We start from the raw sequence: 27,622 nt of genomic DNA, 5'->3' as shown, positions 1-27,622 counted from the left end.
AGAGATCCCACCAACAGCCTGGTTACCAAAAAGAACAAAATCATCTCTGATTCAACAGCATTAATTGATGAGACCAAACAGTTCTCGTTGAAACCCTCTGCTGCCAGACCACCAAGATTATATGGCCTTCCAAAGAAACACAAAGAAGATACACCCCTTCGTCCCATCGTCTCTACTATCAACTCCCCCACCTATAAACTGGCACGTTTTCTTGCTGATATACTGCGACCTTTCACTGGAAAAAACACCTCTGCGGTACTAAATTCTACTCACCTGGTATCGACAATCAAAGGCATTTCCCTGTCTCCAGACGACCTGCTTGTCAGTTTTGATGTGGTGTCCTTGTTCACCAAAGTCCCGGTACCTGACACCATCGCTATCATTGAAGACCTGGTTCATCAAGGACTGCACACTGATGTACCCCCCCTGGTGAGACATTGCTTAACCAACACATACTTCACCTGGAAAAGAACTTTCTACAAAAAAACTGAGGGCACCCCAATGGGCTCCCCCCTATCTCCGGTTGTAGCCAACGTATTCATGTAAAAATTTGAAACTGACGCCATCCAGACTGCCACTCTACGCCCGACCTTATGGAAGAGGTACGTGGATGACACCTTTGTCATCTGGCCACATGGCCAGCCTGCTCTAGACCAATTCCGCGACCACATCAATTCCATACACCCAGCCATCAGATTTACCATGGAGGTCGAAAAAGATGGCAAACTACCCTTTTTGGATGTCTTAATTAAAAGGAGACATGATGGTTCAATGAGCCACTCTGTCTACAGGAAAGCTACCCATACAGATGCTTACTTGAAACCGGATTCCCACCACCATCCATCCCAGAAGAACTCCCTCATCAAGACTCTATACCATAGAGCCCAATGCATTTCCGACCAGGAACACATTACCAGTGAACTCAAGCACGTACACCAGGCTCTCAGGGCTAATGGTTACTCCGACTACACAATCCGCAAAGCCATCACTCCAGTCATGAAGAAGGATCCTCTTGTGGAGCCACTCAAAACCATCACCTTACCCTACATTGCAGGGGTCACTAAAAAGATCTCCAAAATCCTGAATAAACACAAGATCCAGGTCCGATTCAACACAGTACATAAAATCCGTGATCTAGTTCCATCTGTAAAAGATGCTGTTCCAGACATACAATACCCGGGCGTTTACAAACTAAAGTGCCTCTGTGGTAGTAGATACATTGGAGAAACCAAACGACATATCTCGGACCGCATCCGCGAACATAAAGCAGACTTGAAACACGGTAGAACGAACTCCTCTGCCGTGGCAGATCACTGTTATAATTCAGTGGGCTCACATGACATTGACTTCTCCAAGACGGAGGTTCTTTGCAAACCAACCGCTACCATGAGAGATTCGTTCATGAGGCCATTCACATATACAAGCACAGAGACAATTTCAACCGAGAAGATGGATTCTGGCTTAGTAACCATTGGAAAGATGTTTTAAACCATTTCCGTTCTTAATTAATTGTATTTTACGATGACCTTCAGACCACAGCTCTTTCGCTGGCATTGACTCTTAATACCTCTCACACCACGGTTAATGGTATGGTTTACAACATGGAGTATAACAGCGCCTCGCAGCTGTCTCTCTCCCCCTCCTCTGTTCCGACCATGGATGAACTCGTCCGTCTGAACGGGACCCGTAGCTATCCGTGTTGCTACAGTTGAGGGTAAGAATCCACCCATTTTTCGCCATATAGCATTGTGATATATAACGACTTATTGTTGGTAGCTTAGCTGATTGGAGAAAATAGAGTTTATTGATAACATTGAGGTAATTTATATTTTAGTATTTTTTATTGGTTCACTATATAGTATTCATTATATATTGTATTGTATACCCAGTTACTGTGAATAGCTCAGATGTGTAGGCCTTGACTTCAACATAGCCATTTCTGTGACCAGTCACAAGCTAATCACTCAGTTATTTCAATGCTAAATTCGCCTAGTTATTTCAATGCTAAATTCTCCTGTTTGATTTGTACTAGGTGCCTCGGTGAATGTATATGCTCTGACTTTAACATAGCTATTTCTGTGGCCAGTTACAAGCTAATCACTCAGCTATTTCAATGCTAAATTCTATGCTAATTCCTTTGTTAAGGAGTGCCTCTGCGGATGTGTATACTTTAACTTAGCTATTTCAATGCTAAATTCTATGCTAATTCCTTTGTCAAGGGGTGCCTTTGCGGATGTGTATGCTTTAACTTTAACATAGCCTTTTCTGTGACCAGTCACAAGCTAATCACTCAGCCATTTCAATGCTAAATTATATGCTAATTCCTTTGTCAAGGCGCTTTGCTTCTTCTCACACAGCTTAAAGGTCGTGATCTCAGCGTGGCTTTCTCACTCCAGCGCTGTCCTCCAGACAGTCTCGTCCCCTTCACCTGATGAAGGCCGCTTGTGTTGTGGCCGAAACGTCGTGAGAATATTGTGTTATTTTATTTTATCAATTTATTATTTTATTCTCATTCTACGTGACTTTACCGAAAGAACCAAAGAAGAACAGTCTAGGACAGTTTAGCCACACTTAACAACAAAACCCAAGTGATCAGCGAGTTGTTTTATTAAACGCATTGCCTCCACAAAATAGTGTAATGTGTGTGTGCGTGCGCCTCAGTACTTACACTACAAATACATAGGTTTGATTATTTACCTTCGAACAAAACTCTGGCCATGTCTCGCACCCCCCCTCCTCCCCAGGGCATGCGTGCACCCCAGGCTAAGAACAACTGCTGTACAGTATATTTTTTTACATGGTCAAACCCAAGAACACCTTTACAGGTCCAAGCTTGAATTATCACGAGCTCCAAGAACATCAACTACTATCAAACGGTAAAACTGATAACATTCAAATCAACTATCTGCGTAGAATCCTCTGCACGTGGATGCCAACGCTTTTGTCGGGCACACGATTTGTGCGCCGGCGAAAGCAAATGTCAAGACGCGCGAATCCGCTTTGCGAGTCGGCAAATCGCGCAAACGTCCCCAACCTCCTAATTAGCGCAGTTGGCTACGTACGGTGCGAAAGAGTTTAACGTGCTCGCACAGTTCCTCGACTTCATCTCCTCTGGGTCCTACTAATGCAGTGGAAGTGAATCTTATTGCTGACTTTAACACTTAGTTTCTCAGACGTTGCACAACCTAGATGCGGACCTCAGACACACACATTTTTTTTCAGTCAACCTTATATAGGAAGGTGGACAAAGTTATCCGAACTCCAGCTTTAAATTATTGTTTTGGGGATCGTAGACACACACGGCACCGATCAAACAGCCCAGGCTCTGCTGATTAGTTGGAGCTCAAGGGTAAAGAGATTATCATTGTCCCATTGTGCATTTCATCGCTTGCAACTTCCAAGTTGAGGATTTGTCTTAAATACGGAGACACATAAGCCATTTCATCTTTGCTTCTACATCACCTGCAAAATGTTAATTTCCAATTAAAAATATAATAGAATGTAAATTGACATTTCACAACAATATAAATATCCCCCTGCATGGTCCCGCCCGGACTACCGTATTAAACAAATACTCGTACCTCCAAATGATGGTAATTTATTATTGCAGTGAAATGAGCAAAGATGTGCATAATAAATGTGTTTTGAAATTAACTCTTTAAAAAAGTAATCAAATAAAGTTAATAAATAAGGTATTTAACATTTTAAATAAAGCCTGTTAATTTCAAAGAACCTAAATATATATTTTAAGAGCTAAACTAACGTCACTGAGCAGCACGATTAAGTATGGTCAAACTAGCCACATGACCGACAGGGTGGAGTGAGGCCTACATCCAGCAGTAGATAAGGCAAAGCGCTATACCTTATTACGAAACTATTGCAGATGTAAACGTCCATATCATAAGCCGGTGTTTTGACATGAACAGTACACAAAGTATAAATAATTGCCTTAATAAGAAAAAATACATAATAGGGAACGTTTGAGGCAATGGTCCTTCTTCAGAGAGGGCCTCTATAAATGTAAATGGTGAGTTTTTTATACTATTTGTGCTTGTTGCACCACTGCAACGTAGTATCGCCAAATATGATTTCAATAATGTTGAAATTAAAAGATATTCCAAAAATCCCAATTAGTGAGAAGAATTAACACTGCAGTGTTTCTAGGGAAAAACATATACAGGCAAATCCTGCCTAAGAAAAGCAGTTATCTATTGTGTAAAGTACCTTATTTCACATTGGATCGAAGTTTAAACAATGCAAGGTGGTGATGCACATAAGACCAGATATTAATATTCAAGGAAACAGTTTTGTCATTCCAGTGCCATTCTCATTTGTAAAAGAGGAATTATTACAATTCCGTTATTTTTCCTTCAAGAAAAAACCCTGCCTTCTAATAGTTGAATGAAACAGCGTTATTTAGTCACGAAAGCTTTAAATCAGCGTTATTTATATTATGAAACTTAAAACGTTTCTCCCAAACATTCAAAGCAGCTAAACCATATTCGGCCGAGTAATCGCATGCACTTGCAATGTAACCAAAAGCATATCTTATTGATTAGAAGTTAATATACGTGCTGTTCAACTTTAAATTTTTGACCGACAACCCCCCTACTTAACAAGGGGGGGGGGGGGGAGGACATGATTTTAACAGAGAAAAATAACCAGTTGCCTTCAAACAAAGGACAACTGCACGGGATCATTTGGCAGTTGCGCACGGGCACAAGTCCGTAAACACTGCTCGCCTTGACAAAACAATACGGTTCTTTGAATTCACGAGGCTGCTCGAGCCTTCCCCCACCCCCCCAGGCCAACAGCCAAATAGATCACAAAGGGCAGCAGCTGACACACTCCGTCCTCCTGCCTCTGCAGTTGTCGGACTACAGCTGCGCGCTAAGCCAGAACGAGCGGTCGGCCCCATGTATTCCCACACGTCCAATCACAACGGGCCCTCAATCAGTGGGCTTTTATCCTCATCCCTGCCGGTGAATGACCACACCGAATTGTTCATCGTGAGATAGTAGACATCCAAACTGTGAATATAACATCCGCACCGGTGTAAAACGCAAGACCTTTGCTCCACACATTTACAAATCGGGGTTTGATTTTCGGCATCCCATTTTGTCAGCAAATTTTGGATAGCCATCTTACTTTTGGTAAAATACTCATATGTCTATGTGCACAATTAGATACGTATTTTCTTTTGTCTAATGAACAAGTTTGAACGATTTTCATAGCTTTATAAGATATTTTTCTGAGACAGAAGGATTCCCTGTGGAATTAGGTATTTCAAATAGGCCAGCCAACTGGTTTACACACAGATATGACAGGACGTCCAACTGAGTTGTTGCCTCTGGCTTTCCCCTCAGATGTCAAGGTTCATGGATTTCATGACATTACAGCCCGTCAGCCACCGTGCGTCAGGAACGCTCAATATAATAGGTACCACCCCCTTCACTGTCACCCTCATCCGTGACAACAAGTGGCTGTGGCTGACATGAGCACCCCCATATTGACCAACTTGTCTGCAATGAAAAACTTCGACTAAATGGGCATGAAAGTACAGCAATGCGGAGAACAGAGGCAGTCACTCACGAAGCTGTCTTCGTCAAAGTCACGTGCGATGTTGACCATAAAGGGTGCTTGCGAGCACAAATTTGAACATGCCACATACATAGTCACAACTTTGAACATGCCACATACATAGTCACACCTTTTAACATGCCGCATGCATAGTGACATGTCAGCAGTCTGATCGCTAATCCCACGTGACTTTCAGACAAAGGCTTAATCAAAAAATTATTCAAACCAACAAATCACAGCGCATGTGCTGTTCCCATGCCCCTAACAGTGAACTACCGTAGCGCTCCGATGCATCTCATCTGCATTTATATATGCGCGTGTTTAAAAAAAAAAGGTCCAAATTAATTGCATTTAGTGGAGTGATGCAGCTTGGTTGGTCAAAACACACTTCCGCCTTGATGTTTTATATCATTCTATACTAAATGTGTACTTTGTATGAAGGACTAATGAGTTGATTTCTTCATATCAAGGAATGAACAAAAGCATGAGTAAATAGTTAAGATGCATGACTGACAAGATCTCCAAAGTCAATGCAAATTATCGAACAGAAACGGGCAGAAGCAATCAGCACTGTTTGCACGTGCATTTGTGTCCCGTCACTGACACCAATACCCCAACGAGACAAGCCGTTTACAGTGAGGGGAAAAAGTATTTGATCCCCTGCTGATTTTGTACGTTTGCCCACTGACAAAGAAATGATCAGTCTATAATTTGAATGGTAGGTTTATTTGAACAGTGAGAGACAGAATAACAACAAAAAAATCCAGAAAAACGCATGTCAAAAATGTTATAAATTGATTTGCATTTTAATGAGGGAAATAAGTATTTGACCCCTCTGCAAAACATGACTTAGTACTTGGTGGCAAAACCCTTGTTGGCAATCACAGAGGTCAGACGTTTCTTGTAGTTGGTTACCAGGTTTGCACACATCTCAGGAGGGATTTTGTCCCACTCCTCTTTGCAGATCTTCTCCAAGTCATTAAGGTTTTGAGGCTGATGTTTGGCAACTCGAACCTTCAGCTCCCTCCACAGATTTTCTATGGGATTAAGGTCTGGAGACTGGCTAGGCCACGCCAGGACCTTAATGTGCTTCTTCTTGAGCCACTCCTTTGTTGCCTTGGCCGTGTGTTTTGGGTCATTGTCATGCTGGAATACCCATCCACGACCCATTGTCAATGCCCTGGCTGAGGGAGGGAGGTTCTCACCCAAGATTTGACGGTACATGGCCCCGTCCATCGTCCCTTTGATGCGGTGAAGTTGTCCTGTCCCCTTAGCAGAAAAACACCCCCAAAGCATAATGTTTCCACCTCCATGTTTGACGGTGGGGATGGTGTTCTTGGGGTCATAGCCAGCATTCCTCCTCCTCAAAACACGGCGAGTTGAGTTGATGCTTAAGTGCTCCATTTTGGTCTCATCTGACCACAACGCTTTCACCCAGTTGTCCTCTGAATCATTCAGATGTTCATTGGCAAACTTCAGACGGGCATGTATATGTGCTTTCTTGAGCAGGGGGACCTTGCGGGCGCTGCAGGATTTCAGTCCTTCACGGCGTAGTGTGTTACCAATTGTTTTCTTGGTGACTATGGTCCCAGCTGCCTTGAGATCATTGACAAGATCCTCCCGTGTAGTTCTGGGCTGATTCCTCACCGTTCTCATGATCATTGCAACTCCACGAGATGAGATCTTGCATGGAGCCCCAGGCCAAGAGAGATTGACAGTTCTTTTATGTTTCTTCCATTTGCGAATAATCGCACCAACTATTGTTACCTTCTCACAAAGCTGCTTGGCAATGGTCTTGTAGCCCATTCCAGCCTTGTGTAGGTCTACAATCTTGTCCCTGACATCCTTGGAGAGCTCTTTGGTCTGGGCCATGGTGGAGAGTTTGGAATCTGATTGATTGATTGCTTCTGTGGACAGGTGTCTTTTATACAGGTAACAAGCTGAGATTTGAGCACTCCCTTTAAGAGTGTGCTCCTAATTTTATAACTAAAAGACACCTGGGAGCCAGAAATCTTTCTGATTGAGAGGGGGTCAAATACTTATTTCCCTCATTAAAATGCAAATCAATTAATAACATTCTTGACATGCGTTTTTCTGGATTTTGTTGTTGTTATTCTGTCTCTCACTGTTCAAATAAACCTACCATTAAAATTATAGACTGATCACTCCTTTGTCAATGGGCAAACGTACAAAATCAGCAGGGGATCAAATACTTTTTTTCCCCTCACTGTATCTGTATGCATCAGAATTAAGCTAAACATATTAAAAGCAATCTCTGCATGAGAATTGTAATCAAATGCACACCATGTTTGGCAAGCAGCATGCTTGCTATGCCGCATTTTCTTACAATTAATGTGGTGCTTAATTTTACTCATCCATAAACATTAGCTTTAACCTCTGTTAGCTCCAGGTCAATGGATTTGGATCTCAATTTTCCTCTTTCTGGGAACCACTAAGCGCTAATCCTCCTTATCTGTAAAAAATGTCCGCAACTTAATCTGTGACTTGAAAATTACAGTCAAATTCCAAGGAAGGATTTTTTGCAACGAGTTCAATGGGTGAAGAGCCGTATAAATAAACTCTAGTCATGTTGGACAATTAGCCCAAGTGATCTTACTGCAAAGTGAGACTTAGATAAATGTAATGCGGCACATTTTGCAATGTAATGTGCGCTTACAGTGGAAAAAAATTGTCCGTGTTGGTCTGCGTCACCCGAATTTGCCATTATTAATCTTTGTAACTATCCTGCGACATCGCGATTCTAATTATTACTTTCAATATTTACACGGTTTAATTGTTAGTTTTCAAAGAGTTCTCAAGCCGTATACTTAAAACCTTTTTACTATCCATAACATGGAATACAAAAATAAGGTAATGTGACTGAATAAAGATGTCTTTCCCTGCAATTTAACAAAAGCCGACAGGAAATTACATGCTACAACAGTAAGATGTAACATCACGGCCTCATAGAAATTAGCTGTAATGCCATACTGGCCCATTTTATCCACTATAGCTGCTAAACATATATACACATTGGCAAAAAGGCATTAGTGTCTTATATGCATCCAACAACAACCACCATTCACCCCCAAGTGGCGGTGACATCACCACGGAGGACTTTGAGGCCACGAGAAATGTCGAGCGACGCTGGCAGGAGGTCTCAGAACAGACCCAGGTGCCAGGGGTTGACTGACTGAGATGACTGGCAGATACACCAGCTGTGCCCCCTATTGTACCAACTTACTGAATTTAAGCCGCCCGGCGCTCTGCTCGTTGTTGTGATCATCACTCCTCTGTCCTCCGTTGTTGTTGGAGGGCAATTGCCACCAACTGACCAGTAGCGTCCTTCACGAGCCTCCAACCGAATACAAGCAGAGCCTCACCTTCAATCCACCAAAGTGCCACACTTGGCCATGCCACCATATCGCAGTTTAACTTCATTATGGGGGAGGGAGAGCTGAACGCTCCAGAGTGGAGGGGCACATGTGACAGGACATGGCAGCACACGTGACATAGCAGCGTGTGCCCACTTTGCTTAAAGGTTCCATTTCATTAGAGTTCATTGTGGATGGTTCAATTTACCATAACAAAAGACAGTGATCCCCCAAACAGCCGTTTTAACAGACTGTTGGGGCAAGTGTTATTAGCGAACACACGCAGGGCTGTGTGGCCAGCACCATGCCTGGCTGCCTTTGTCTCCCCCGTGCTGATATTTATACACAGCACCAGGTACTCATTTAAGGCAAAGTCGACTTAGGGGAGACCCAGGATCAGTTAAAAGATTCGTCACCGATGTGGGCTGTAAACAGGCATCCAACTTGGGAGGCCAGGTTCGTCGCGCAAACCAACCACAACACTACCGCTCTCTACACGTGAATGCCACCTAGCATTGACTTAATAGCACAGCAAATTACAAAGACACTGAGGAATTTAAATGTGTTGAAATGGAGACTGGGCCAAGATACTCCACGTCAACATTTCCTTCTCATGCTGCTGCACAAAGCATAAAATAATAGGTCCACAGCATCTTCAGTGGCCACAGCACGTGGTGTAGTGTATCGGCTCTGCACCCAAACCACTAAATCTTGAAGACACTTCACAAGTTCATAATATCAGATCCGCTGTAATGTGGAATCAAGCTATGGGTTGTGTTAATTTTAACATTTAAGTTTACCATTTTAAATCCAGTGCAATGTTATGTTTAGTATTCACGAATGTTCAGCCATAGCTATATACTGTTGCTTCATATGTTCAATGTCCCACATGCTCCCCAAAGTAAATCATTAAATTATCTGATCAGCTCCTCTCTGTGCGTGGTACAGGAAAAAATGCCTCCCCTGAAAGTCAAGCGTTGGAAGAGCTGGCTCCAATACGTCCTGATGTCACATGGTACGGGAAAAAGGATTGTTCCATTATTAATCCTTCAGTGTTGAGAAATGTTGTGGGCTTAGTCTTTAGCTGGCACTTATGAATCAGTTACACTTTTTGTAATGTTTTAGTTGTAGCGTGTGCTAAATTACTATTTTACATTCCCCGGTGACGAGAACAGCACTGCATCAAATGCACTCCAGATAAACACTGCCAAGGATACTAATGAAGGTGAACAAATTTACTGTTCTTGTCTTCAAGCGATCTTGCAAACTTCTGACCACAGGACAAGATTACGGGAGCACTGCTATAAACATAACATCATGTTGAAATGCAGCACAGGACTCTGTGTGAGTGTATACTGTATAAAGTATGCATTTCAGCAGGTGTACCCAAGAGATAAAATGTCAAGCAAAAGCAGAGACCAAGACAATATATATAGATTGAATGAAGCGGTAACGTGTCATATGCAGAAAATGTGACATTGTTGGGGCTTGCCACAAGGTGTATGGAATTCAGTCTGCAATATACCAGATAACCACATCGCAGGAAATTACTTTTTCAATTACACGTTTGAAGGTACTAACTCTCAAGCTTCACGTGTATGATACAAATAAGTCATGCTACACAAATGTGCACCGCATATTCTATCAAATCACTGCCCTCAATAGTTCAGCGGTGTATTTAAATGGCGAACACATTTTTGAGTGCGTATAGATGCCCTGTCGCTGTGACGTGAAGAATAATTAAGTGCAAAAAACATGTAATTAACAGAACTACGGTACTTTAGCCATTTGTCTTCTAGTCAAGATAGAACAGAGACAAAGTGAGTAAAGTTGGTATACTGTATGCAGTGCAGAGAAGGCAAGCGATAGGTGGAGAGATAGGGGGTCTATCATACTATATTAAAACAAAAGTTTTGCTGGCTGGCTAGTGGGATGGATGGATGTAGGGACAGACGGTCACATTCAAAGGACATACAGTCTCCTAAATTCGAAACAAGTTTGGCTGGCTGGCGGGATAGACGGTCACGTTAAAGGACATGTGGGTTGCTAGTTAACAAGATAAATTAGTTGATGTAGGATTTCACGGCCAGATGTATGAGAAATGCTATTAAAGCTACTCTTTCGGGATAGCCGTGGCCCGAAGATGTCTTCAACGTGGGAGGCGAAACAGCGCAAAGGAGAAAAGAGTAGAGCTTCGAGGATGTCTCATTATAAACGAGGGCTACCATTTGTGAAAACGCTGTAAATAATGCGCAAATTTTCCGTAAAGTGTGTATTTTATAACCAAGATCTTCTTTCGGGCGAGTGTATTCATTCAAATTCAACCCGATAATAAAACCTGAACACAAAACATTCTCAAGCTAAATGAACTCTGCCACTCCAACAGGCCAGGGCTTACCTCCCTGTAACAAGCACCACATTCATAGTGCCTGCACCTGTTCACCAGCATAGTTTAACACCGGCTGGTTCTGCACAAGGCCGGACACAGAGAAAGCCATTCAACCCACAATCCAGTCCATCAAAATCACTGGGTGTATACCCCACATGTGCAGGCTTTAGATTTTTTTTCATAAGGTTGTGTCATCGCGCATGAGTACCACCTGTGAAAGGTCAGGTAATTTTTCGACATTACTGCACCAAACCGCGTTGTGGCATTTGACCAGGGTGGCGAGATGTTAACTACCTCGTTCGGTAGTCAGGAGATCGTGTGTTAGATCCCAATCCTGATGCCTGTATATTTGCAGTTTACATGTTCTCCCCGTGGTCAGGTGGATTTTTCTCCGAATCCTCTGGTTTTTCAATTCACATTTAAAATCAACATCACGCGTTTAGAGTATTTGGCTGCTATACATTTCCACATGATTACGCCACTTTTGTTGAGCTACCATTTGCGATTTCCAGTTTGCTTCCGAAAAAAGAGCTATATAGCTTAGTAGGCCATACCTGCTAAAATAAAAAAAATCGTTTATAGTTTAAACCAAACCCTCGTATCCATGTGGTGCACAGGAAAGGTTGGATCTCGCTTCACTAAAGCCTTGCGAGAGACTTTGTTTATAGCCGTGTGTGTGTGTTGAAAGTGCTCCTGCAGCAGCTCTCTCTCCACTCTCTTGAGCGGCAACACCGGAACGCGTGGCGGCGAGTGACCGCTCTTCATTGCCTTTCGCCAAACAGAAGGTTGGCCGAGAAAGTTTGGTTGCCCATCTGATGACGTTCGTTGTGTTTATCTCACGTAACGGGCAAGACCTCTGGAGAAGCTCGTCTTCTTATATGGACACCATCCGGTAACCCCAGGTGCCGTCGAATCACTTCACAAACTCAACATAGAAAGGTGCGGTTTTACACTCGTTCATACCTTTCGAGTTCTACGTGAAATAAGAGGTCAGGGATGACTTTATGATGAGGGACGTACGGATGAGCAATTGTTTCTGCATGTAAATTTAAGAATGAATTGGGATGCAAAAAAATGTATCGATGTTAAAAAAAATAAGAAGAAATAATCCAACCTAGCATCAAATTCATTCTAAATTCAGTAGTCTTGAGACTGGCACGGTAAGATCAAAAAGCTACACAAAGCTTCTTCACTTACCTAACGCGCATAGGCGACAGCGAAATGACTGCCCCCGCAATGAATAAATGCACTGGAGGTTTCAAACGAAAATTGAATTTCTCGGTGAAAGTGCTTACTTGTAAATCCTTAAATGCACAATGTAAAACAGAGCAAAGTAGCACTTTGTATTGATGCGTAAAAGGCAGGAGCTACAATTCTTACATATTTTTTTTACGTTTTGGTAATTCCCAATGCAAAGACCTTTCCAACTTTTAATGAAAATAAGTTATTCGTCATATTGAATGCCATCGGAGAATCACATGGTTCACTCTGCCCACTCTCCCACGCAAGGTTTGTACACTGCTTGCCATAGGCTAGAACTTTAAAAACACAATAATAATAGACCTATGTACTTTGTAAAAGCACAGCCCACCCCTCCATAATCTTCCCTCAATACTTGACCACCCAAAATAGATGCAGAATACAGCTTCTTCAAAGATGTACTCTATATCGCCCCAGGAGCAACCGTTGGAACACTATTGTTGGATAAACAGAAAACATAATTATTACATCAAATGATACGAAATACAAAAACATGTTTAAATGCTTGACATGCAGCCCAGTTCCTTGCATATGCAGCCCCCAGCTAATCCACGCTTCTGCCTATCATCAGATTTGCAAGAGAGATAAATTCATCCTGTTATCCACATTTTCATGCAGATAAGATGACCGTGAAGCTGAACATCCAGCCACCGCCGGAAGACGATGATGAGAATGATAACAATGCTTATGATCATACATACTACTGCTGCCTTTGCTACTTGTGTTGATGCTGAAGATACCATGTATTTATCCAGGAGGCCTCATGAGGCCTTAATATGTTTACGTTGGTGTTTTACATGTAGGAGAACACTGCAGTATGCGGAGAGGTAAAGCAAACCACATTACCAAACCGCACCGCTTCTGCATCTTTTCAATGTCCTCTCCACGTAGTTTATTGGGAAATGCATCATGTTCACATTTTTGCAGATAAGAAGAGGTGATTAAAAGAGATTAAATTTTCAGATACTATGAATACTCCAATTACCTACATATTTGTCTATCCACAACCCACATTTTCGTCTATTGGGTTAGTATCTGTGTCAGAGCCTTGAAACCAATACACAGGGCAATATATATAACACAGTACACAGAACCACGTTCTAATCCAATACAAATACACAATCCATTTAGCAATGACTGGTAAATTGAAAACAATTCTCATCAGGCCCAATGGTGTTACGTGCGGTCTCCAGCCTCTACTATTAGTAAGGGCTATTATTGTCCTTTTATTTCCTTTTGCCTTTCCATTTTATTTTTGGTTTGTTCCCCCCCTTCTGTCCCTCGGTCCCCATCTAATTCCTGGTTTAGAACATGAACCTTAAAATGTTCCTTGTCTAAGGAGGAAAGCCTACCCAGAAGACATGCTGATATTACCCGTGTATGTATGTAGGAGACAAAGGCGGCCGGGCGTGGTGCTAGTCACCCACCCCCTCATGTGCCGCGTCGGCCTTCATAGGTGCTACTCGCTAACAGCACTTGCCTCAACAGTCTGTGCAGGCTATACGGCGGATCCTTGTTTGTATGTTGAACTTCTTTTGCACCGTACGTCGCCAATCACCATTATCGGAGGAGCATGTGTGTGCCCTCCGATGTGATCGTTGATATTGGTTCAATAATAAAAGGATCTATTGCCCGAAACGTCACCGCTTGTATATTTTTATCTTTTAAGTCCACGGTCTTATTGACGAATGTGCTGAGTTTTTTTTTCGGTAAGTGAAATAGATAAGAGACCACATGTGCAAGATATGTTAATGCATGAGTGGTCTACTGAGAAGCAGCAGGACTTATCCTCCCGTGTGCCATTATTCCTGGTGTGCTCCTGATTGAGGGAGTTATTGCAAATTTACCAATCCTATGATATCATAAATCGGCACAGATTTCCACAGTAAGCATTTAAAGCAACCTGCGGGTGGCATTAGCCCACAAATTTTATCATATAGTTTACAATACTTTTTGTCGGGGTACTGAACGTCCACAACAGTCATCTCCGGTGTCTCGCCATCCACTTGGAGGACAGTAACACACCGTCCGCATTAAAACCAATTCCAAACAAAAAAATGTTGTTCCTTTGGCCACATTAAATATGCAGCTTCTTTGAATAAATATGCTCCACGCACATTATAATATACACACACACATAGTAGGAGGCACGGGCAATGGAGACTTTGCTCAAATAAAGCACAATATGTAGAACTGTTCATGCGCATATTTCCCTGGAGAACAACAAAGCTGGGAGTTGCTGGGGGCTGCTGGCAGGCCCTCCCCTCTCCCCACTTATGGAGGCCCCGGACTGACAACAAAGACCGTCCGGTGAGTGATTGGCTGCTGCTGCTGCTGCCACTGCCAAACTCTCACTTGCTGTGTGACCCATCCTTTGTGTTGTTTTTTCCTACATTGCATACATCAATGCTATGCATGCATTTGTTTCGTGTCATGTACACTGCCCAAAAGTAAAGTATTTGATCTTCTAACAAAGCATCAGGTTTGGCTCCCTACTGCTGGTTCTGTCTTGCTTAATATAACAGCTGCTTAACCTTGGACATTTACAAATTATATTTCCCCCCCAAAAAAATGTCCACTAAGTTATTTGCATCGCAGGAGTGTAAGAAAAGATCACGTGCTTGAAGTGACCTTCATCCAGCAGTGGATAGATCATGGCTGATTATTAAGATGTTTTCCACTATTTTACAAATCGCTTGCTTGCTTTCACACTGGAGAGATTTTATTCAGCCTGTTTATATTGTATAGTCCTGTCAGCTATCATCCATTTTTAAACACTGCATTATTGTTGTTACATTGGTCATGTGCAAGAGCTGGATGTATTGTTGCATTGAAGGATCATGAGAGGGGGCAGCTGGCTTGGGGAGACTTTCATCTAGCAGTGGATTGATCATGGCTGATGATGATGAAATTACAATCTCTCCTTTCTTTTGTGGGTATGTTTTGGCAACTAAGGACACCATTAAAGATCAGACACACTCATCGAACCCTAAGATCCATGACTCCACTGCACCTTCTCCAGGGACATCCGTTTAATCTACTGCAAACGCATGCACACAATGCCGCATACGGTACATAATGCAGTGCAACCGAATAGACCACGTAGTCAGTAAAGTACAGTGTGCATCATAAAACATGGGTTCACCTAACCCTCTATTGACAGGGGTCGGAAACCAAAATAACAATTTCATTTTTATTTTCAAATTCTGAAGAAAAAAAAACTCAATATTTCAAGAGCCGCAATGCGTGTGAATAACGTCATGAAGCAGTCCTTGAAGAGCCGCATGCGGCTCTGGAACCGCAGGGTGCCGACCCCTGCACGATGCGATTGAGAAGTGAAATATAGTACTGCACTATGAATGCTTCCTGGTTCCGAGTCTGACTCATAAGGCCAAACCCACAGGGACCCCCCTCATGTTGCTTTCCTTCTGGTGCCGAATGGACAGTGCTGTACACTTTGTTCAGGCCTCAAAAGGCAATAGAGATAACAAACTCACAAAGACGTAACATCACTTTATAGAGTATTGAAATTATGGTTCCCAAAGGACTGACGTGAAATAACAAGTGCTGGGAGAGATGAATCAACGATATGCTGGGTCTCTTGCATCATCCTTGGGTCTACCTTATACCCAATACTACATTTGTAACACTGCAATATTTTTCAAGGGCGATTGCAAGAATTGTTAACATTCTGGGTTGTGATTTGATTCAAGGATCAATTCTGTTAAGTCTTGATTTTACCTTCCTCGTTTATATTCTCATGTGTACAGTTTTGTTGAGTGCATAAAATTAGCATACAATTCGTTAAAAAAACGTACATAACCGATTCTCACATGTAATGCTTCAATGCATGTATCTTGAGCAAAAGCATATATTTGAGTCGATACATCATTACATGCCAAGTATGATTATTCCAGGCAGTGAATCAAATTGATACCTCAAGATGTGCCCGTTCGTTTGCGCCTTACAATGACCTTGAGAAAATACATGGCCTCTGCTTCAGCATGATGACACAAGCCACAAAAAAAACATGAACCTTAGCCATCAAAATTATATGTCGGAAATATTTCATACTTATGGGTATTTTTTTACGTGCAGAAAAAAATCTAACATTTTTTATAATGTTAAATTTCAACCAATAGCATCTCCTGATCACTGAAACACTGTACTGTACTTATTTTGAATTCAAAACCTACTTACAGTATTCACAATAATCTGTGCCTTGATGTTTGTTGCTGGCCAGGCCTTTTTTAATTATTGCCACAATGCCCATATTGTGAGTCGCTCAAAACAATTAAATTTGGATTTAGTCCTGACAGCAAAACAGATAACTCAGACTCAAATTTCCATGGGTCTCATACAAATACAAGTTCTAATAAGGAAATTAAATTTTGAACACGTCTCCTCCTGGGAACACAGCAAAAATAATCTACTCAGAAAAAAAATGTGTTTTCATCTCTTTAAGTGCTTTCCTCCAAATTACTCCAAAAACATTTAGGTTTTAAACTTTATGTGCAAGCGGCACTTGAGAAATGAACATTTGAAAAAAAAAATTGTGCGCAGAGCACATTTACTCGGATAAAATATGTTCACAGTGCCATCCCGGCTCCATCTTAATGCCAACGCTGAGGCTTGGGAATGCTCAAGTCTAGCTGCGCACACATCTGACATAAAACACATCAGAGATCGACCTGACAGTCCGAGAGCCACAGGGTATGTTTTATTGTGCACCAGCAGTTATGCCTGGTAAGAAAAAAAAAGCCTCCTGCTTTTCTAAGGCAAAATTCATCGCCTCCGCGTAACATGTTCATGGGTTTTGACTCGTCGTGTTACCAAACGTGCACCGTTACCAGTATGTCATACACTACAAAAATGTACAGTATGTCCATACGTGCTCAACATTCTTCTGATTACAAACAGCCCAGTACATCTTGCCTTTTTTTATTTGTACCAAAGCTGTCATTATCATCCATAAAAGCTAATTGGCTCTGGCCAGCTTCAGGAGGAACGATTCATCATGATTAAGTTCACCAGCTAAAATGTATCGTACAGTACGCACTTTTTCACACGGTCAGTCACATGAAGCTTGACTTTAGTAGATAGATAGTATGTGCACAGGACTATGTAACCACATACATACCTAGACTATTAATTTAGCTTTTGGGAGAATGTTACGTTGATGCGTGGTCTTGGGGACTTTCCTATGCGACTTTTTTACAAATATGTATTTTTAATTTAAAAAACCTTTTACAATGAGAAGTGCCTTCTTTTAGCTCTTAAAAGAGCCTGCTGTTTTAAGTGTTTTTGCTTCTTGACATCAGGAACCACAGATAGACCTGAAATAAATATTTATTTTCGTAACTGTTCATTACATTTTTCGATTTTTAAGTAGTGTAATGTCGCGTACTTATTTACTCTGTAAGCAATGGATTTTTGTCCTGTTCATTTGTACATATTTATTTAAAAACAAACAATTAACAAAAAAATCACTCCCATAAAAATAGTGCACTGGTGATGCAGGAGGTCATTTTTGCCCATCACTTAGCGCACCCAGCACCGTGATAAACACAGTAAAATCAACTCGGTGATGAAATTCCCTCAGCCTTTGCTCGTTCATTCTGTGGCAGCCAAGTATGTGATGGGGTATAGCGCCAGCAATGGTGACGAGCACACTCACCCAATGATGACCGAAACAAAGACCATTCAACACGCACATCTGCGAATGGCATATTTGCTCAAAAGTAAACACGGAAATACACACAATCGCACGGCCGGTAGTACACTAGGTTTTTACGCACTATAGAAAACGATATATGAATGCTGCCTCTTCTGAGATCAATGAGTCAATGTTTGCATTGACACTTAACGTTGAACATGTTATTTTTCAATGCACAACACAATATGACTTATTTACATATTCACGGTGTAGTTCACCGAACAAACTATAAGCCATTACACTGACACTGCCCTACTAGAAACACCATCACCGTACTCGAGAATGACCAGCATGTATTTAATTTATCATCAGGCAAAGGCTATAAACCGCTGTAGTCTGCTGTATGGTCCACAATAAACCACTTTCGGGAGGTGGAGGAATAGCAAAAGAACACAAACTCTCCTGAAGCCCTCTCGTAGCTAGTAGACCGACATTGGAAATGAGCTCCTGAATATATATAGTACAGCCATACGCATTAATAGAATTCAAAATATCTATTATGCAAGGAATGTACACCTACACAGGGCGTGTCAAGGAATAAGTGACATGCCCTACGGAGCTCTAAGGTATGTCACGCGACATTAATAATTTAACAATATTAAACACTCATGAAACACAACTGGAAAAAAAATCCTGTTGAAAAATATATATTCAAGTGTATATCATCAGCCCTGATCAATCCACGCCAACACCATTGGTCTCACAGCCTTACGACAGCACAATCCATCAAACTCCTGCACATAAGCTGAATATATCTTCCATGTGAATGCTGGTAGTGTACTTTTCTTTGCTGAAGTGAACTTATTGCACGTGAATTTTGTTTCGCTCGCATTAATCTTCAACCCAACTTTGCAGCCTTCTTCATTCCTCTCCTGCAGTGATTTGCCATTGGTTGTTATAAAGACTACGTTGTCAGAATAACTGAGGCGGCTAATACTTTCTATGTTTATGCCTTTATTTCAATCCGATTTTCGGGAGGACATCCTACAATGTCAATCGCCTTGTTGAAGCAGCATCTCCTTTCAGTGTAGCTGATGGATCTTCAGAAATGTTTTTTGAGTAGTTCTATATTCTGTACTTTTTATTCATGCCTTGATTTGTGAGAGCTTAAATGGCCAACTTCAATTTCCATTGAAGCAAATGCCTTTTTAAAGCCTACCAAAACTAGGGGATGGTATTTGATATTCATTTGTTTAGGTTTTCTGGAATATAACTGTCAGCATGCGTGTGATCCATGGGAGAAAAAAAAACCTCTCCTAACTCCAGCTTGCTTATGTGGTTGGCTGGCCATATAAATTGGCCATTATTCCATCTTTACAAACATTTTATATATGCGCGATCGGAAGCTAATGGGTCTGTAATTTAAAAAAAATGTTTTTTTCCCAACCTTTCTCACTGCAAGAATGACTGAGGCATAATGAAGACGAAAAAGCCCAATTCGAGAACATAGAAGTGAAAACGACTTAATTCCAATTAATATATTCCAATCTGTATACTGTAGAAGTGAAATTATTACAATGTCACCACTACAATGAGACGATGAACAATGTGATAGCCAGAGTAGTGAAAGTGGGGGGGGGGGGGGGGGGCGTAAAAACACGGAGAATGACGAAATGCATGAGAAAGAAAAAACGATATAAAAAGTGACAAAAATGGCAAGCAAAGAAAATAATTTGCACAACTCTTTAATACTATTTGGAAAGGAATGAGAAAAGAGTGAAATCATACAAACATAACTGGTTGAGGATGTCGAATCAATTTGAGCATGAAGCAGCACAAAGGAAGTTGATGATTGGTAAATGACAAATAGTGGTTATGAGAGAGCACGATTGATATACAAGGCGTGATAAACACAGTATTTATTCCTGAAAGATTTACCCTCATGTCTTCGTTACACGGCAAAGGAAGAGACGACAACTGCTTAAGCTATCATTTGTGAACGTTGTTTCCGATGCCAACTTTAGTCCTGGGGTTGGGAGCGGCAAACCTGTTTTTGTTATTATTACATTCCATATTTGCTCAAAGTATAACGTGCGTATATAATGTACACACAATATAAAACACGTCCATCGCAAAGATAAATAAATTATCCTTTTTGCGATACCCCGGGGTACCAAATAATACAAACTGGCCGAGGCAATTAAAGACTTTATTTCTGGGACACTATTTTTGTCCAGGGGTGTTACTTAACTCCGCGACTGGGGTACCAATCAATCCGAAATCAGTGCCACACTCCGCGATGTCGAAACGCAGCGAGGACGACTGCGCCGAAACCCTGAACGCTCGCACGCACCGTGGTGGTGGTGCATCGTAGTGTACGGCTCGTCGAGATGAGTCGATTGCCGCATCGCCGACCATCAACAGACTCAAAATGACTGCATCACGGACATTATGCGAGAGCCGGGGTACTATGGTACCCTGGGGTACCGCCATAAGGTTCATATGGTGCTACAAAATATGAACACGGGCTTTTACCTTGCTGCATATTGCAACCCTTACAGAACTTGCAGAGTTACGGTTATGCATCGTGTTCAAATTGCTGGCATAATGCCTGGAAAAGACTTATGGGTTTTTTTCTTGTCCCCTGTTATAAGGTGACATCAAGTCCAGACAATCTTTCAGCACCCAGCTAAAGCAGAAGGACATGAACAGGCCCAACTGGTTTTACATTTTGGCGCCTCTTGACGCGAAACTTTGACATTTCCGAAGTATTCAGGAGAGGCCATGTGTTATGTTTCGACTGTTACCTTCTAGGCTCTGCATAACCACACACGCTCAATTATATCTGTGCGAGAATTATAAAAAAATGGCACAGCGCATGTGCGGTATACAAAGGGAGATGCAGAATAAGACAATGTGGGCAGATTATAAAGAATATCAAGGACGAGTACTGTGCAGGACTCAAAGCACCGGCATCGGACAGGGAGAGGGCATTTGCCAGAAAACTGAAATGAAAATATTTGTGATGGTTACTTAAGATGACAATTCGGTAGAGTACAGTAACGCACATGTCCCAGCACCTAGGTGCAAGGAGAGGCTTGTGATACAGCATCAGGGATCAGAACCGATCATCCATCTGATCCATACCAGCCAGCACACATATGGCTCAGGGACACAAATCCTGAAGCAAGGTTAGATTCAAGTGCCATTCTGCAGTGCCTGTGACATCTTCCCACACACCATCGCTGATATATTATCCACACACGACGTGTGCCCCAATTGAGGCAGCATAAACAATGTGCACTTATATCCTGAGCACGATTGACCACAGCCGACATGCTTTGACAACAAAAAAACCATCGCAACGGCACTGTCCTTCCCATATGGGACTCACACCTCCAACAATACTTGACAACCTAATGAAGGCAAAACAAACCAGCTCAGCAGTGTCTGTGGAAGATAAACGCAGCGTGTTGAACGCGTTTATTTTAACAAACCCAGCACGGTTTAACGTTGCCCCTTAATTCCATGCTAACAGGCTCGAGGCAGAGAGACTGACAGTGGGAGGTCACCTGGGAAAATACCGTGTTCTTCCTTTAATGATGTTGCTGGTATTTAAGGGGTGCCGCGGTGGCGAGATGTCAACTACCTTGCCTGGTATGCAGGAGGTCGTGGGTTCGATTCCGACCCTGACGCCTGCTTTATATCTGGAGTTTGTGTGTCGCTCTCCCCGTGGTCGCGTGGATTTGTCTCCGGATCATCCTGTTTTTGCCTCCACATTTAGAATCAGCATGCGTTTAGAGTATTCGGCTGCTCTAAATTTACACGTGATAAGCCACTTCATTGAGCTATCATTTATGAAAGCCAGGTCCGCTTCCAAAAAGGAGCCATACAGCTCAGTGGACCCTTACCTGGTAACCACCTTCATGGGTAGGTATGCTATTATAAACCCCACAAATTATTAATGCCTACAATGTGGACAATAACTTGAGAGCTAAGGAAATGCCACAATACGTTGTGTATCCACGTGAACAATATACGCAGATGCTTCATTTGTGAGCGTGATGACACAGTGTTGAGTATATTTGCAGACTGCCGATGCCAATTCCCTTCTCATCTGCAGCCGTGTCCAATCCACTGCTGGATGAAGGCCTCCCAACATGGCCCAGCCACGTGTCACCGTCCTGAGAAGTTGTCAGTGTGAAACACCGGCCATCAGCCATTCCAGTCCCCTTACATTGTACCTACTGCTTCCTGACAAACAACCTCGAGTATGTATTGTAGAGGGGGCACACGTACCAATAACCTCTGGCATACGAGCGGTGTTGCATTTCTTGTGCACATCTGACCGCTGATGAGCCCCTGACGCGCGAAACCGGTCCCGAGTTGTTGCATGTTAACCGTCTGTCCAATAGGCCGATGTGTTAAATTGGGTGATGATCTATTTGATTGTTTTATATTGTGTACAGGAGGTACTGTAACCGTTTACATGTCATGTAATACTGGATAGTCTGATGGTAGCGATTGCCGTATACGTAAAAATGTAATATGCAGCTTGCGTAATGTGTGCATATACTGTAAATTATTTAGAGAGTACTAATGATAGTACTCCACAGAATGTAATGTACTCGTAAAACAATGTGCAGACCTGACTTTTCAATGTATATCTCCAACAGTATTTCACTGCCGTGCGAGTTGCACACGCACAGTATAGTTCCTAAATAAATCAAATTAGGACGAGCGGAGAAATCACGCTCACTAAGACCCATTCCTACCCCCTGGACACAACAAAGAGAAAGATTCCCCCCGTATAGCCTTTAACAGACTGTTGTGACAAGTGCTGTTAGCGAGTAGCACCTAATGAAGGGGGGGAGGCCAGCACCACGCCCGGCCGCCTTCGTCTCCCCAGTGGCGATGCTTTTACACAACGCACCGGGGTACTCATGAGGCCGAGTAGACCTAGGGGAGGCCCAGGACCGGTCCAGACAATCAATCGTCAGTGGTGTTGACCGTGAGCGGGAATGGAACTCGGGTAGTCGGGTTCGTGGCGCAGCGCGCTAATCGCTGCACCACCGCTCCCCCTGTCCACAAGGGGCCTGTACCCACAGACGACACCGGGGCCTCGCCTAGTTCCACCGCGGGGTAACCGCGTTGCCGGGTCGGCGGGAGCCGCCGTCGCGAAGCGGTGCACTCCGGGGCCCCCCCTTCGTCTCACTGACTTAACACGGTACTATTTTGTTGTTGTTGTGTTACCTCCGTCGATGTTATTGCTGTTGCGCAATCGTCTCTACACGATCTCTGAACTATGAGACGGTGTCGTGTGTGGTGGAGATGTCGAGAGGAGAGAGGAAACAGTGCGCCGAGGAGTGATGGATAACGAGATTGATGGTAAGATAGGGAAGGCATGGGAGCGATGTTGTCTATTGTGTTGCGTCTGCCAGCTCACGAAGATAATGCAACAACCCAGTTGATGATAAAACACGTACTGTAGTTTAAACGCACAGACATAACTCTGGCGTCGACATATTTGTTCGTATCAATCTGCGTCGAGCCCGCTCAAGCCGGTAATCTCGTGACTTTACTGTTGTTGTTAGTGTTATGTGGAGGAGGGAATGCTGGAGGGGTCTGACTGGGGTACCCGGCTGGGCGTGTGGTGGTGGCGGTGTGTCAGGGGTCATGGCTCTTTGTGTAAATACATTAAACGGCGGGCAAATTAGGCATTAAAGTACAGGTAATTGCTGCGCATAATGACCTCCGTTTGGAAAGTTCCTTTGTTTCGACAACACTGTTCTCTTGATAATTAATATGGTTGTTGTTGTTGTTATTATTATGGTGCAAGTTAGTGGAGTGTTATGGCCATCAAAATCCACGTGGTTTTTTTTTCCATCGTGGTGGGATGAAATTCCCACCAAGATGCAGAGCACGCGGCATTTTGTATTCCAGCGGACAATTCGGACAGCACGAGGCTGGAAGAAAGATATTTGACCACTTACAAGCCGTATTATTGTATGCAGTACTATTGCGGATTCTGGTACCTGTATGTGTTTGTTCGTCTCAAAAGTCGCAGCTGGTGGAGGCGATAAAGGTGGACATGTGTCCTCTAGCCCCCCGTATTTGAGTCTCCATCTCTCTCGCACTGATTCCGGAGAATCGATCGTGGACGGTCGCCTATTGCCCAATGCACAAAGTGTCAGAAACTAAAGTGTCAGAAACTAAAGTGTCAGAAACTAAAGATGCCCCCCCCACTACAGACGCAGCCGTATTACAAAAACAAACTTGTGGAGCAGCAACAAGGCGATACTGTGTCATTGCAAATATCGCGAAGTTCTCACCATCCAGTCTCCAATGTCGGCACTTCATCATCATCATCTTTCATTTCTCTCGGTCTCCTTGTCTGTCCCCCCCCCCCTTGTTCGTCTCTTGCCATCAACCATCTATTTCTATTTCTACCGCTATGCCAACGCTCCCTTATCTCGCGTCCTTTACGCCTGTGAATGAGTGTCCAGTTCCCCCCACCAGAATCAATGTCTTCCCAATGCATTCCGCCCCCATTCTCCTCTTGTTCCCTTCCCATTGCATGCACTCTCCCATTCACACTCCCCCACCTCCACCCTCCACACTTGCCTGTGTCCACGTCGAAGTGATTTATCATTGTGTTGCAAATTGTCCAACGTCTACCCTCCATCAAACCTCGCACAAAATATCACACGTAAACATACAACGCACACGTGTGCTCAACGCCTTTCGCACCGTACGTGCTAAGTAGGCGGAGGTGCGCAACATGCAATATATTGGTACATGCAAACGATGCAGAGTTATCGTCTGCACAACAGCTTACAACACAAGACGCGAATGCGCGTCGACGACACCCGTAGTAACAACAACTCTTTATAATTCCTATAGGACATATAAATCCACGGCCAGTGAACAAGGTTGGACAAGTCGGAGCGAGACACGGTCGAGATGACGAGCGGTGCGAGCCCTGGGTGAACTCACTCCCCCAAACGCATCCATGAAAGAAAACAACAACAACAAAAGAGCTTCACGGCTTATCGGATTCCTCCGGTGCGCGTCAAGACTCTGATGGTGATGCGACGGTGAACTCACTTGAAGCGGCCTCCGCAGTGTTGGCACAGCTCGCCCATCCAGCCCTGGTCGCACACGCACTGGGGCTGCTGCTGCTGCTGCTGCTCTCCCGTGGGCGATGAGGAGGTCGAGGAGGAGGAGGACGAGGAGGAGGACGACGACGAGGAGGAGTCGGCGCATCGCCCGTTGACACACGTCCAGCGATCGCACTCGGCCGGGCCGGCCTCGGCTCCCGCCCAGCAGCAGAGGAGGGCGCACAGCGCGGTGTAGGCTGCGGCGTAGCGGCACAGGACGTGGCCGCAACCCGCAGGGCTTCTCCTTGCGCCGGCACCGCCGCGGCTTCGTCCACCGCCCAGTAGCGGTAGACCTCCGGCGACGACGACGAGAGGACCTGCTCGACGCGCACCGCCAACACGTCCACCTACAACCGCCGGTGGAGCTTCTCCCGGCCGAGCTGCACTTGGGGGGCCACGACCATCACGACCGCCTCCTCCATCACCGCCTCCTCTTCCCGGTGGGCTTCGGAGAGACCCGGCGTCACGACCTTCGCCTCCCGCAGATCCGAAGGCGCGGGACGACGACGACGCCGCCGCCGCCGGCCCCCTGCGCCAGGCCCGCGGTGTCACGAGAGCAGCCGCGGAGACTCCCGCAGCCGGAGCCGCCATATTCAGCGGCGTCTCTCGACTCTGCCACCACCAACACCACCCCCCCACCCCGAACCTTCTTCGCCGTGTTCCCTCGGCGGGGTTTGCGACTCCTTCCTCCTCGTAGTTTTATTTTCCTACCACCCCCCACCACCACCACCACCCAACGCGAGACGGCGCTTGAAGTGTCTTTTTATTTGACTCTCGCCTGCTCGCCTGCCTGCCTGCTGTGCGAAGAAGACTCGGGCTGGCCGCGTGGTTTCCCCTGAATGTTCGAAGACTCGGCAGCGGCAAGCAGCAGCATCATCATCGTCGTCGTCCTCCTCCGCTTCGCATTGAGCCTCCTTCTACCCTCCCTCGAGTAATTCCCAACAACAACCACCACCACCACCAACCTTCGGTGCTTTATCAGCCCCTACCGTCGCTCTCGTCGTTGTTAATATTGCCCAATACGTATGTGTGGATCCTTTCCGTCCGCGGACTCGCTTTAGTGATTCCGCTGCCGCTTCTGCCGCCGCTGGTGGTGGTGCCTTGGGGGGAGGGAGGGAGTGAGGGAGACAGGAGGAGGGAGACAGGAGGAGGAGGAGGGAGATGCTGAGAGGGGACTTCAGAGGGAGGGGAACCACCGTGAGAGGGCTTGGTGGGGGGGGGAGAGACGTTCAACATGCAGAGTGGTGCCGCTCCCCCTTTTCCTCTTCCTCCCCGTATAAACCTCCTCTCCCCCCACTGCTCAAGTGAAACGGGGTTCGTTCACCGGCTCCCTAGCGCCCCCTGACACAGGCATTGCTCACTGATGCTCACTGGATGCTGCTGCACGCGCGCGGCGCTGCAAATTGTCGTCGCGAAGTCGCCTGGGGAACTTCGGCAACAGCAGAGGGCGCCCTTCTCGCTGACTCTGTTAAACAATCCGTGAGAATTCAGCGCCTTGCCATTGAGAGGTCGTCGTCAGCCACGATCACGCCACCGCCTTCCTCTCGCGCTCCTGATAAAAACAACAACAATCTATCAAGTGCCTGCACATTTGATCTCAGTGGTCTGTTTACTCCGTGAATGCCCGAGATACCCCACTAAAATTAAAACTATTTTTTAATAACAGGTTTTTTTTTTATTTAAAGCTTTCGTGACTGCAGGGATTCATATTCTTGGTTATTTCGGTAAAGTCACGTAGAAGGGAAACAATAAAATAATAAAAAATATATTAAAAATATTGTGTTTAGTTTGCTGTCCCCCCCCGCGCCTCCAATTAGCACGGTCGGCTAAGTACGGTGCGAAAGAAGTGCAACAACAACAGCATAAAATAATATGTAGGAATTATTGCGAAAACAATATTTTACTTCAAAGGCTTTTAAATGTCTCCCACCAATCTCAGTGCGGTACAGGGTGCTTCAAAAAAACGTTGACACTTCGGAGAATTTGCAACAGTACCACGAGAAATGTTCCTCCGGGCTCTGGAGATCACCTGGAGAAGATTCCAGGCACGTGTTGACAATGACGGCGAAGCTATTAACATACGTTTGTTATCATGGTCCATTAAAAACGATAGTCCCACATGAGTGTTAAAACTATTTTGAAGCACTCTGTATAGTGCACGTATTAAACCTTTAACAATGTTGTCCTCTGTAAGACGTGGAGC

The 27,622-nt window shown here is 44.1% G+C and overlaps 1 protein-coding gene across 3 annotated transcripts in view; it reads right to left on the bottom strand.

The window, feature by feature from the left end:
* Positions 1–26,788, bottom strand: part of ATRN (attractin) — a 338,155-nt gene extending 311,367 nt beyond the window's left edge. The window contains exon 1 of one of the 3 annotated variants that reach the window (XM_076065925.1): positions 25,367–26,788. In XM_076065925.1, coding sequence (XP_075922040.1) covers positions 25,367–26,010 — 644 coding nt within the window. In that variant the 5' untranslated portion in view covers positions 26,011–26,788. The remainder of the gene's footprint in view (positions 1–25,366) is intronic. The other 2 variants (XM_032950359.2, XM_032950360.2) reach the window with 2 other exon arrangements.
* Between the last annotated feature and the right edge of the window lie 834 nt (positions 26,789–27,622).

The sequence above is a fragment of the Petromyzon marinus genome, chromosome 9, assembly GCF_048934315.1.
Source record: "Petromyzon marinus isolate PM22_M1 ecotype Great Lakes invasive population chromosome 9, UKy_Petmar_22M1.pri1.0, whole genome shotgun sequence".
Taxonomy (NCBI): Eukaryota; Metazoa; Chordata; class Hyperoartia; order Petromyzontiformes; family Petromyzontidae; genus Petromyzon; species Petromyzon marinus.
This window is presented reverse-complemented; position numbering and strand designations above follow the sequence as displayed.